The 12,649-nt window shown below is 30.9% G+C and overlaps 3 protein-coding genes across 3 annotated transcripts; 2 read left to right on the top strand and 1 right to left on the bottom strand.

Annotated features, from left to right (window-relative positions):
* Positions 1-529: 529 nt before the first annotated feature.
* Positions 530-1,277, bottom strand: LOC145760588 (universal stress protein YxiE-like). The gene is made up of 4 exons (XM_082574509.1): positions 1,223-1,277; positions 1,075-1,164; positions 904-1,010; positions 530-742 (listed from the first exon to the last, which is right to left on the bottom strand). Exons 1-4 carry the CDS (start codon positions 1,275-1,277, stop codon positions 530-532), a joined length of 465 nt encoding a protein of 154 aa, XP_082430635.1.
* Positions 1,278-2,977: 1,700 nt separating this feature from the next.
* On the top strand, positions 2,978-7,367 carry LOC145759536 (cytosolic phospholipase A2-like). The gene is made up of 18 exons (XM_082573379.1): positions 2,978-3,120; positions 3,187-3,271; positions 3,405-3,568; positions 3,772-3,926; positions 3,992-4,127; positions 4,252-4,388; positions 4,520-4,654; positions 4,808-4,904; positions 4,957-5,068; positions 5,129-5,266; positions 5,339-5,425; positions 5,512-5,638; positions 5,807-5,940; positions 5,998-6,087; positions 6,143-6,255; positions 6,320-6,533; positions 6,604-6,734; positions 6,927-7,367. The coding sequence occupies exons 1-18, from the start codon at positions 3,064-3,066 to the stop codon at positions 7,008-7,010; spliced, it is 2,196 nt and encodes a 731-aa protein (XP_082429505.1). The 5' UTR covers positions 2,978-3,063; the 3' UTR covers positions 7,011-7,367.
* Positions 7,368-8,385: 1,018 nt separating this feature from the next.
* Positions 8,386-10,177, top strand: LOC145759113 (neuroglobin-1-like). Its single transcript, XM_082572866.1, has 4 exons — positions 8,386-8,553; positions 8,657-8,776; positions 8,954-9,074; positions 9,267-10,177. The coding sequence occupies exons 1-4, from the start codon at positions 8,456-8,458 to the stop codon at positions 9,393-9,395; spliced, it is 468 nt and encodes a 155-aa protein (XP_082428992.1). The 5' UTR covers positions 8,386-8,455; the 3' UTR covers positions 9,396-10,177.
* Positions 10,178-12,649: the final 2,472 nt, after the last annotated feature.

Raw genomic sequence — 12,649 nt, 5'->3', positions numbered from 1 at the left:
GGAGTGAATTTTTGATATTGTGATCAGTTGAAGCAGTTTAAACTTGATTTTAGTTAATTAAGCTAGTTTGAATTTTAATGCATGTTTTATTTATTTTGCCAGGTAATATTGTTTAAAATGTGTTAAAATATGTTTAAGCTAATATGTATTAAATCAGAAAGCCTCCAATTTCACCAACAAGCAAATTCAGGTCAGATTTTCAAATATTTTGTGTCACTTTTTTTGCTAAAAACTATGACCGCACGTGGGCGCCGCAGAGTACTTAAACTACTTAAATCTTTTAAATATTGTTTATATTTAGTTTGTGTAATATAAAGCACGCGAGAATAACAAATTATGATTAAACACATACAAGCCTGATAGTTGTAAGTGATACAATTAACATTTAAACATTGAAAACTTTATAAAATAGAAATTTAAAAAGAATATCAAATCAATCTAAAATTTTAAACACTTTTTACTATTTCAATTTCACTAAAAATATCAAAATTTCTAAAAAAAACTTTCTGAAAACAAAAACTTTGAGGATTTAAACTTGTTGATAAATAATAACTGGTACGGTGCTATGGTGCACCACATAATCAGATACGGAACCCAGCACGGTTCTACGAACGGTTCCCTGGCGTCTGGTACCAAGTAGAACCATGTTGGAACCGTGTTTTGTAACCGAGTTGATGATAACTTCTCCTGTTTTGTTGTGTTCCGATATTTCACTGATGTATTGCTCATCTTGAAGCGGGTGCTGAAATATAATTTATTTATATTTATCAAATATTTTTGCCTTTATTTAACATTTATGGGTTTGATTCCCATCGTTGATATGTCATAGCAAAATTTAAAAATATATTTTTTGCATCTAAGTTTACGTTAAGCTTAGTTTAAGTTTTCATAATTAAATATTACTTTTGCGTTTCTTGCCAGTTCAAAAAATCGATTCTTGACCTCATTTATTTTCTTTCTGGACTTTTGTAAAATTTCCTCAAACTCCTCGTAGGGAAACACTGCTTTCTCTAAAACAATTTGGAAACACTGGATTATCTCTAAAGCCCATTAAACAAATAAATTTCAACTCACCGTAAAATACAAGCTTGGGTAAGTGGGGTTGATCGCCAACATGGATGAGGGAAAACTCATGATCTTGTTTGTACAAGTTGTTCAAATACCCTGTCATAATACAACAACAATTAATCTAATTATGACGTAACAATCACTAACTACTTACATGTGAACGCTTCTTCTGAACTCTCACTTTCATCAACGCAAATTAAAACTTTCATTCTTTAAATTTTTCTTTAAAAATAATAAGTTTCGTAAGCGCAGTGTCTTGGGTTTGATTCCCACTGTTGGGCTATAAAGTCATTCGTTAAACAATACCGAAAAATGAAATTTATTGAAATTAAATCTTTAATTAAGTTGCTCTGCCTACTTACCATCAACTAATCTTTCTATTATAAACTAATCTTCTTAACCTCGTGTTAATATTTAACTAAATGTCAACAACCCGAAACTTCTTGTTTAAAGATAGAAGTTAATGTAATATATGGGTTTACATGATTTATTCATGTTACAATTATGTTTTGTGGATAAAATATTTAAAAGTTGAACTATTAAACCAAGCATTAAATATATTTTAATTTTCAATAAAAAAGTGTAGGAAAGCGCTTAGCATCTCCATCAATGCCAAGGCTTTCCTAGCCACAAACCAGACTTGATGCTGGTTCGCGACGAACGACAAGAAAACCTGTTTGGCTTTGGACAATCACACACATGTTGGCCACTGGGGTACCCAAAACAAAACGTTTCCAACCAAAATTAGCTGATATCGATGAGATAAACAAAAGAAATACGTAAGAAACCCCTTCTCGCAGGTACAATAATAACTTTCGTTCAGCGAACCAAAACAGTGCAAACTCGCTGCCATCCCGTGCAGTTTAAACACCGTACAAAAGACTTATTGATATGAAAAAACTCATAGAGACTTTATTTATGTATATTTAAATATATACAGGTTATAAAGGGGACAAACAAATTAACCCCTTTATTCAAGGACAAGTCTAACGCCCATAAGGCAGTTAGACGCTCTAAATTTAATCGTTATTATATTGAACATGGTCCAATTGTATATTTTTCGCGTGCCCTTGTAAAACATTGTCGCTATTTGTTATGTAGAGCCAGTGGAAGCTGTGCCTAATTTCCTGTTCAGTCGTACTGTATTATTCTATGAATTTCATAGAATAAGGGTTAATAGTGTAACCCTTTTGATGTAAAAATGTGGATTGACAGTTGTACATTTTTGTTTTTTTCTTGCGCGATTTTATTTTCTGACAGTTAGTATATTTTTTTGGTTCCTAAAACACACACCTATTTTTACTTTGCCAAATTTTAATTTAGAATTAGTTAACAGTTAAATACCATTATAAAGGATGTAGTCGATATACGAAAGACGTTTTTTTTTGTGTGTAATGTACTCGTAATTATGTTTATCGCTATGTATGTAACCTAGAAACCAGATTTTTGTAGTGTGTACGTGTAATACCGTTTTGTATATGTGTAGTGTAACTTTCGGGATAATTATGTGATGAACGTGCTTGATTAATAAATAGATGTTGTCTGTAGATTCGATTTGCTATTTTTGCCCGTTTCTAACGGGTGTTAAACCCTATTTTAGACATTAGAGACTTATACTTTATACGTTATTGCCATATTATTTGGATAAGAGCACCCTTAGGAGTCGATACTTTTTATGATTAGATTTTTCTTGACCTCATTCCCTACAAAAGCTTTTTTTAATCACATTTTATACAAAGTTTTTTTTTACTTAATATTTTTATACATTTTTAAAAGTCACGTGATTAGGTAATATTATGACCTAACACACGATTTATTTAGCTCCAAAAATGTCTCTGTAAGTTTTTGTATGAGTCAACTCCTGATTCACGAAAACTAATTTCCGTTTTTTTGTTTGTTTACTTCTAACTTGTTTGCAAAGCTTTGTCTTAAATTCTAAGACTTACAATAAGTTTTAAAATTTAAATTTCTAATAAATTTGATAAAATTTGGAGAATGGATTTGTTTAAAAAATACGAGGAAAAATTTCAGAAACAGTTCAGGGAAATAAAAGTATTTTTATTTATTTTTAAAATTCAAAATTTTCAGACCTCCCAAGAATTTAATTTTTTTTTTTAGTTGGATTGTTTCAAGCCTTGTTACGTCATCAAAGTTACAATTATTTGCTTTGATCAAATATCTGTGTCGGAAATTGAGGATAAAAGTAAGAAGTTTTATTTTTTTAAATATTTGTATTTGAATTTCTATCCCCCAGCAGTTGGCATCAAACTTAAGGTCCCAGGTGTTTAAAAGTATCTTTTTTAATATTTAAACCCTAACAAAATCCTTTTATTTAGTCATAGATATCCCTGACCCCTTCTTCGAGTTAGAATGTCCATTATCACGTCACAAACAAGCCTACGTCACCACCGTCAAGTCGAACCAAACGAGCGGTTATGTGAACGAAACTTTTCAGTTTACAATCGACCAAGATCAACTTAAAAAACCATTTCCACTGCTTGTAAGTTTGTTTTACAATATTGACATTGTTAGCAACACAATTGTCTTTGTTGGGACAATTATCATTGTTTTAACATTGTTTTAACCGTTATCATTGTTTTAACATTGTTTTATTGTCTGCAACATTGTTTTTATTGTAAGACAGTTGTTTTCATTGTTGACAGCATAATTTAAATACGGACCAAAGTTTTATTATATTTCTAGATTCGTTTATATGATCATGACGTCATAACCAATAACGATTTCCTGGGTGAGGTAGGCCTGGACGTTTCGGGAATTCCCCTAGAACAGAATGTGGAGAAAATAATAAGTTTTACAACTCACGGAAGAGCAAGAATTCGATTAATAAAATGTTCCAGGTTAATCTAACTTTTAACATTTTACTCTGAAGAAATAAAAGTTTTAAATTTTGAATTTTTTGCAGAAAATCTCCGGACTTCCGACTTGGTTTGGATCTTTGTGAATCTGAGATGAAATTCCGGGAGAAAAGGCTTCCTCTGGTGGCTGAAGCGATCCGGAAGTTGCTCGGGGAAGATAAAGGACCCCAAACTCCTGAAGAAGTAAAACTTTATATTCATGGTATCAGTGGGAATCAAACTCTATACCCCACTGTAACTGAATGTACCCACTAATGGAATCTTAACTTTATTGTAACCCAAACACTAACCCCAAGTTTTGTTTCAGACCCCGATAATCTCTGTTGCGGGGTCGGGAGGGGGGTACAGGGCACTGATAGCAATGAATGGGGCTTTTGAGGCTCTAAACGAAAGCGGGGTCACCGACACTTTGACCTACGTTGAAGCTGTGTCTGGCTCATCCTGGTAAGAAGTTCAATAAGCGAGCTATCTTGGGTTTGATTCCCACTGTTGGCCTACAATGTCATTCGTTAAACAATAGCAAGGGGTTGTTAGCAGGTTTCCCACCGATTACTAGAACTTGTTAAATGTTTCAGGTACCTAAGTAGTTTATATGCAAGTAGATGCGTCGGGTTGGACCACCAGGATGAGATTTATGATCAGATGAAGAAGGGAGTAAATAAAAACTTCTTCGCCAATTTGTTCTCTCTATCAACTTTTAAAAAATTCTAGTAAGTGAAAGTTTCTTAACTTATAGGTTACATTTTATAAGAAGTCCAAGGTTAAGGGTTTGATTCTTGCTATTAGCATGTTGTTCTTATGATCCTAAACTAATAAAAAATCAAACATGGTGAAAGAGAATCATTGTTTTAAATTATTTTAAGCGATTCAATGAAGGACGAGAAAGGATTATTCAAACAACCAGTTTCATTCGTGGATATCTGGGGATTTCGTCTGGGAAGTGATTTACTCGCTGATCAGGTAAGTTGTCACTTTATTTGATTTTGTATTGGCTTCAAATTTAATTCTTTAGAAAAACACAACACTCAGCAACATGCGAGAATATATCGACGACGGGAAAGTCCCCTTTCCGATATTTCCATCCGTGCAAGTCAAAGATGACGTTAGCACCTGTGAATTCTCGGGTATGACGTCATCATTGGATAAGTGACGTAGCAACCTTATCTTAACGTCATTGTTTTTAGTTAAGATGGAAAACACTCCTTACGAGATCGGATTTCCTCAGCTCGGGATCTCGGTCCTCCCGGAGCATCTGGGCTCGGTTTGGGAGCGGGGTTTTGTCGCCAGAAAGTGCCCGGAGTTCCCGCTTCACTACCTCCAAGGTCGATATTTTATAATTATTCGATCTTTTCAGTGGTGAAACTCATTGGGATTAACAGCAAAATATTGTTTAGGTTATTGTGGATGCGCTTTCTCCATTCTTGCCCGAGATTTATTCGAACAAGATAACGAATATTCTCAACTACTTAACAGTTGTTTAGGTTCGTAAACTTTAGATGGTAACTGGTAATATATTCGTTAAATCTTTTATTAAATGCACAATAATTAAACTTATTTTATTTTACAGAGAGTCTCAAAGGATCGGTAAGTAAATATAAAGGTTGGAAATGTTGTTGTAACTTGTTGTTTAAATGTAGAATACACCAGACACCAAACAGAATATTATCTCTGACATTATATCTGGATTACCTTCTTTAATTCAAAAATACTTGAGGTAAGAATTTTGGTATTTTTAAACTGAAATAGTGGTCAACGAACTTAGAATTAAAAATGCTACAACATGCTGGCAGTGGGAATCAAACCCAGTCCCTTTCGCCCAAGTACTAATTATCTTCAACTAATGTGGATTTTTAACCAATCAGGGAGTCGGATATTTTACGAGGTAGAAACGATGTGATTGGTCGAACAGGATTAATATTCAACATCACAAACATGTTAAATGACGTCACAATCTTTCCACTTAACCCTATTCCCTCCACATCGCCACCTACCGGAGGTAAGTACATCTACAGACAATTTTTGATTAAAATTTAAAATTTGAGTTTATCCTCAGAACAACAAAAAACAATTCTGAAAATGTTTGGGGAAAAGAAGTTGACCAAACTTGAAGTTTCTGAGAAAGTTGTTAGTATTATTGATTCAGGTAACTCAAGAAATTATAACCAGAATAACACGATTTTAAAAGTAAATCATTTCAGGAATAGAATCAAATGTTTTTGCAAGAAGTTTGTTGCGTCCCCAACGCCAAACTGATCTTCTCATTGTCTTCGATTTTTCATTTTATTCTTCTGATGATTATTTTCTTTATGACGTAAGTTGTTTGAATATGACGTCAGCTCTCCAGGGAACTAATTAAGGTAATTGAATTCTGTAAGGTGCTGTGTAAAGTCGCGAAGGAATCTTGGACGGAGGGCCTCAAGTTCCCCGAGGTCGACTTCCAAGAGTTGGTCAACTCGTCCCCCGAGGAATTGCTCGTGTACGAATCGACTTGTGACGATTGTCCGACCGTCATGTGGTTCACGTTGTCCAATCAAAAGTTTAAACAACTCGACAACTACAAACCTAGACGACCCCAACCTTCTACTACTGGTTAGTTATGACGTCATCTTGTTATGACGTCACCACTTTGTACTTTTGGTTAACTTAAGTTTGTTTTAAGAAGGAAAATTCAACGATTTCCCGGTGTTTGGAGAGGGAGGAAAATATGAAACGAATAAGTTTGAGTATGAGGCTTCAGATTTTGATAAATTAAATGATCTCATGTATTTCAACGTTATCAGCCACATTAAGGTAATCAAGATAAGGTTACTTGGTGTATTTTAATTTCAAAAAGTTTTATTCTTAATTTATTTTGGGCAACTATAAAGTTGCAACTTTAGAATACCAGAAGTGGGAATCAAACCCTTGACCTTTTTTATAATATTTCTTAAATGCCAATATTTAATTAATTAATTTATAATTAGTTTTGTTATTTAATTTTAGGAAATATATGAACAAATTGGGAAGGCAACTGAGAGAAAGAAAAGAAGAATTGAAAAAATAAGAAAAAATTTGGCTAAAAAATAATTTTTAACGTTAACACTTACATCGAGGTTATCAAGTAAATCTAACTTGCCCTCAGTCGGAATCAAACCCAAAGTCTGTGCAGAACTTTTAAAATAATCTTTAATATTTGAATTTAGGAAATTAAAAAGCAAATCGAAAAAGCGACTGAACGAAAGAAAAAAAGTTTACAAAAAATCTAAAAAGTGTTTGGCAAAGTTCTTTTTGTTTATAATATTATTCAGTTAACTTATACATGGAGTAAAATGATTAGAATCTTTACCACAATATCTAACAAAATATTTAACTTATTGCCTTAACTTGTTTTCATTATTTAGAATAAATCGTTATTTATTTCTATTTGTAATTTAATAAACAGATTAATTTATACACTTAACACTAAAATCTAAGGTTGTAAGTTTGATCCCCGCTGCTGACGTATATTTAATTAACAAAGAATTCTTTATGACGTCACTGTAACGAACGTGACTGAATTGCGGATCTATTTACATTGTTTTTGTTTTAATTCTTTAACTGTTTTGTCGCGGAACTTTAAGACTTATGACGTCACAACTAAGAACGTGCGTTCGGTCCAGTTTCGTTCCGCTGAGGGACGGTCAGGAATTTTGTAATTTGGGTTTATTTTCTTTCTTGGCCTTTTTAAAGATTTCTTTTATAATGTCACAATCACTTCGAAATTTGTGCATTGTCATTAACTTGATATTAATTCCTTTGTTTACTTGTTTGTGGTAATTCAAGGACTTAGTGACGTCACATAATTTCATTATTAGCTCATAATCGTACATATCGCGCGTTCACTTCAGCACGTACACCTTAAGTATATAAAAGTGAGTTTTCATTGAAACTTGTTAAAGTTTAAAGACCATCGACATTTGTTTAAATTTATTTTTAAATATTTTGCGTGAGAGGTTGATGGAAAAAGGCAGCCCCGAGAATCGATAAAATATCGATGTTTTTATTCATACTATCAGATCAAATTAGGTTTTCTAGAACGAGATTTTGAGTAAAATTAAGTTTTGGACAAGAGTTTGTAGGTTCAAGCTGTCAGTAAAACTAAAGTTGGTTAAAAATACAGTAATAAAAAGTTATTAAAGTTGCAATTTATATATACTTAAACTTTAGGGACATTTTAAAGCAAAAGTTTGGAATAAAACAGAATTTAGAAACATTCAGAACGTTGTTAATCATCCAACACGAATGCTCATTATAATTTATCGGTTTAAAGTCGAACAAGATTATGTCAATATATACCAAGCAAACAATTGCTCTGGCTTTTATCACTTTATTGAAGGACTTTTACTGATAGCTATCACATACAAATATTTCTTTGTCAAAATTTGAAGCCCATCTCAAAGTTCTGTTGTAATTATTTAGATACTTCTTAAGCAGTTAGGCGAAGTAATTTAACTTGTAGATTTTTAAGGATATTAAAATAAGTAACATTAACAATGGGTTTAACTGAAAATGAGATCGAACTTTTGCGCGAATCTTGGAGCAGTTTAAGAAAACTTGGATCCAAGAAGTTGGGACTTTTAATCTTTCAAAGGTAAACTTGTTTCCATGGATACCATTATAATCATAAAACAAGTTTTAAAAATTAATAAATGCCACACTATCAAATCAATGAAATAAAAATTTAATATAATTAGATTATTCAACGACGTTCCCCATCTCCGCTCTTTATTCTACGACATGAAGTTCGATAAAGAAATATGTTTAACCATGGAAATTCTGGAACAAAATCAAAAACTTTGCTCCCATGTGGTCAGGTAACGTCATAATCGAATTAGTAATGACGTCATTATCTCTAATTCTTGATTCAGAAAGTAAATACTTTGCAATTAGTTATGACGTCATTATTGGGTGGCATGGTAGGTCATATTTAAAATGGGTGACGTCATCATGTAGTAATGTCATTGTTTAAAACTATTTGTTACGTCACACAGGGTAGTGACTTCAATCACGACGTTTATCAAAGTTTTGGACGAACCCGAGAAGTTAAAAGAATTCTTAAAGAAAGCTGGGGAGATCCACAGAGATGCGAAAGTCGATCCTGCAGATTTAGAGGTAATTATTTTCGGGGTTTTACCAACCGTAAGGTGGCGCAGCGGCGCAGTGGTTATTAAATGTAACCGGTTTGCATTAAGTTTGTATGAATATTAATGCTTTAATATTCCTAATATTGGGACATTTGTGTCTTGATAAGGTCCCAAGTTCAATCCCTACTGTAGCAGGTTGTTATATTCTAGTTTTGTTTAGTATTTGGCTCCAGTAATGTTGCACGTGATCAGTGAAAATCTTAATCTTGAATCTAACTCAAAAGTTCTGCAAGCCTGGGTCAAAGGTTATGGAATCTTGAGAAACGGGATGGTCAGAGAGATGGACTGACGTCATCGTATTTTTTATGACGTCATGATGTTTATGTGCCATTGTGACGTCATAACTTTGCTTTATAATTAACTTATTATTAACAATTAAAGTTACCTCTTCAGCGCTTTGTTACTACCCAAAAAATTAAAACAAGATGTATAAATAATACGCTGATTTTGAAGCAGTACTAAAGGTTTCAAGTTCAAATACAAGCGTCTGCCAAACTACCTTATTCAACTAGATAAAATTTTATTTTAAATACATTATTGAAATTTTTAATTTAAATTTGTTTAATATTTGTTTTTATTTATTTAACAACAACAACTAACTTTCTCTTAATCAAAATCTTACAATAATATTATTGTTTCTCAATTAATTATATTTATTTTAAAAAAAGTTTTGATTTTAATTAAAAAATATTTAAAACAATTGTTTACGTTTTAAAGCTTAGATTTTAATTTTGCTAAAATTTAAAGCTAATATAATATGTAAGCAGTGGGAATCGAACCAACGACCTCTTGTGTTTAAAAGTATGTAATTGTCTGGTCATAAACATTCCTCGTGTAATTGCTGCCGGTTAAACGGAAAATAAATAAGTTTTCTACCCTCAGGGCTTCTTCGTTCACTCTTCTTATGCGGTGCAAGTGTTTTAAATTATTAAGAAAGTGTATCCAACTATATATAGGTCTGATTCAAAGATTGAGTAAGATTAAATGCGGTAAAATATACAAAGTTTTAAAATTCAAGCTCTTTAACTTAAAATTTGAGTTACAATGAAATAGATGTGGTTTAAATTTTGTTTAAAACTGGTTTTAAGCTTAAAAGTGGAAATAAATAATTGATTATTTAGTTTAAGAACGCTGTAGTTCGTTATTTATATGCCTAGAATATAAATCAGTTGAAATGTTGTTAAAATTATCTATTTTTAGACCAAAAAGTAATTTTACTCTGGTAAAAAATCGTGTTTTTGTTAAATTTTATCGCCATTATAAAAGAACGGTTAAAAGTTTTATTATTCTATAAACTTGTTCCTATATAAAGTGTTGTAATAGGTGTGTACTTAACCATTTAAACCTTGTTTTTAGGCCTAAAAGTATAAAAAGCCTAAGTCAATATAGCTTCATATATAACCGTGTAATTCAATAGACCATAACAAATAGCGAAGTGTGACGTAACAAAGAATGGGTTAGGCTGGATTGTGGGTCTTACAAAGGGCATTGATGACAAACAGAAATTGGTTGTATTAGAGATTGTGATGTCATAGAAGGTTCAGTTAACAGAATAGAAAGTTTATTTTTATAGAATAAATTTGATTTATTTGTAATTTTAAGGTGTTTTTTATATTTTTTGTCACAATTTGAGGACAATATTTTAAATTTCTGGTTTTAATAAATTTTGGTTTTTAATAAAGTATGATCTAAGATCTTAAATATAGGGTTGGTTAATTTTTAAACGTTTCTATAAATAATTAAAAAGGTTTAACGCGTCTTGTGAGTTGTAATATTAACTATGTCGTAATAATGAAGGTGTAAGTTTAATTAAATGACGATATAAAGTTGCAATCTTGGGCTAAGGATAAATTTATTTCGTCATATTTTGTAAGGTTTTAGGTTTTTATTTTCTTTGGCGAAATAACTTTTAAAAAATATGCAAGAAATAGATTTAATGGTGAAATATGGAACTTGGCTTAAATTTGCGTTTTGCGAATGTTTAAATTTTTATCCAAATATTTTTAAATTTAATATTGCTGCTGGTTGTATTTTAATTTTGTAAACAAATAAAGATGATAAATTTAAAGGTTTATTGTAAAGGGAAATGACGTCACATAGGCTTACTATTTATTGACATGATGTCACAATTATTTCCTATTCATAAGCATCGGTTTCAATAGAAATTATTTTGTTTAATTTACTTATTGAGGAAAATATTGAGAGTCTAAAAGATCGAAATATGATATTTTATATTTTAATAATTGCCTAATAAAGAATAGAATTGCTTTAAAGGGTAATATTATGTAGTTATATATAGTATTTCAATCTAGTTTTAAGCTGTATTTAGAACAATATGCAAAGAAAATAAAAATTAATTAAATTATTGCATGGAAACTATGAATTGCAATTAGATGTAGCTTCTATATAAAAGTTTTGTAAAATGTTAAAATAATTTAAATATTATTATAGGGTCAACTTTATATTATAAGGTCAACTTTAAGTGCAAAATTTAAATATTTGTTGTTTTTATTATTTAAATGAAAATTGTACAACTCGCAATTTAAAAATTTTTGTGCTGAAACGACTTGTCTAATGAATTATGTAAACCGTCTTAAATGTTTAAAAAGCAATTATGAATAATAGATCATGTTGTTATGTTACCACAATATTTAAAACACGATTTATTAATTATTGGCGACATAAAGTTATTTATAATCAACCTACTTTCGGTTTAGTTTGGGTTTTTTGATGGTTTTTTCGGTTTGTTACCAGGGCTTATATGGGTTTATAGTTATTTCGTAACCTTTATATGGATGTGAGAATGTCATTCGTTAAATGATAATTCGGGTAAATTTTAAAGTTTTTAGTTTAAAGTTGTTTAAGTAAGGAATATTTGTTGAAATTATTCGGTGTGCAAAAATAAATCTTGTCAGCACCTAGATTTAAACTTGAGACTTAAGGTTAAGTTTAAATTATTATGCTGCCGGTTAAAAATTCCAAATAAATTAAATGTCATTCAACTAATTTCTGTCATAAAACTTTATGATTTCTGGGGAAATTGCCAAAAATAAACTAAATCCTTTAAGTAACGATTTAAATAAAAATAAAACCGGTTTTTACTGAACTGAGAAATTGTTCGGGTATTTAACTTCTGTTTTTTTTCCTAAATTTTTATAAAAAATTCCGTTATTTAAATTTTATTTCGAAATTAAATCACGTGACTTTAATTATGACGTTTTAGTTAAGATCACGTGGGCATGACGTAATTGTAAAACAATTCTACATTTCTTGTCGAATAATGGCAACATTTTAATGAAAATCGCGCAAGTATTTTAATGAGGAATTTTAATTTGAAATCAGGTTTTTATTTTAATATTTGAGCTAATTAATTGACTTAATTAAAGATAATTACAAAAATTAAGTTTCGATAAAAGAAAAAAGTTTAATTTTGAGAGAATTGATGAAAAAGGTGGAAGTTAATATATGTCGATTTATCATTAAATATTCAATCAGATATTTCCGTAAATCAGCAAATAAATTAAATCTGCAGGATAACAATAA

The sequence above is a fragment of the Corella eumyota genome, chromosome 7, assembly GCF_963082875.1.
Source record: "Corella eumyota chromosome 7, kaCorEumy4.1, whole genome shotgun sequence".
NCBI classification, from domain to species: Eukaryota; Metazoa; Chordata; class Ascidiacea; order Phlebobranchia; family Corellidae; genus Corella; species Corella eumyota.
This window is presented reverse-complemented; position numbering and strand designations above follow the sequence as displayed.

Coding starts and splice junctions, on each gene's coding strand:
- LOC145760588 (XM_082574509.1), bottom strand. CDS start 1,277: ATGAAAGTTTTAATTTGCGTTGATGAAAGTGAGAGTTCAGAAGAAGCG. Junction 1,165..1,222: donor TTCAGAAGAAGCGTTCACAT/GTAAGTAGTTAG, acceptor GTATTATGACAG/GGTATTTGAACAACTTGTAC. Junction 743..903: donor AACTGGCAAGAAACGCAAAA/GTAATATTTAAT, acceptor ATTATATTTCAG/CACCCGCTTCAAGATGAGCA.
- LOC145759536 (XM_082573379.1), top strand. CDS start 3,064: ATGGATTTGTTTAAAAAATACGAGGAAAAATTTCAGAAACAGTTCAGG. Junction 3,569..3,771: donor AAAAACCATTTCCACTGCTT/GTAAGTTTGTTT, acceptor TTATATTTCTAG/ATTCGTTTATATGATCATGA. Junction 5,941..5,997: donor CACATCGCCACCTACCGGAG/GTAAGTACATCT, acceptor GTTTATCCTCAG/AACAACAAAAAACAATTCTG.
- LOC145759113 (XM_082572866.1), top strand. CDS start 8,456: ATGGGTTTAACTGAAAATGAGATCGAACTTTTGCGCGAATCTTGGAGC. Junction 8,554..8,656: donor GGACTTTTAATCTTTCAAAG/GTAAACTTGTTT, acceptor TAATATAATTAG/ATTATTCAACGACGTTCCCC. Junction 8,777..8,953: donor CTTTGCTCCCATGTGGTCAG/GTAACGTCATAA, acceptor TACGTCACACAG/GGTAGTGACTTCAATCACGA.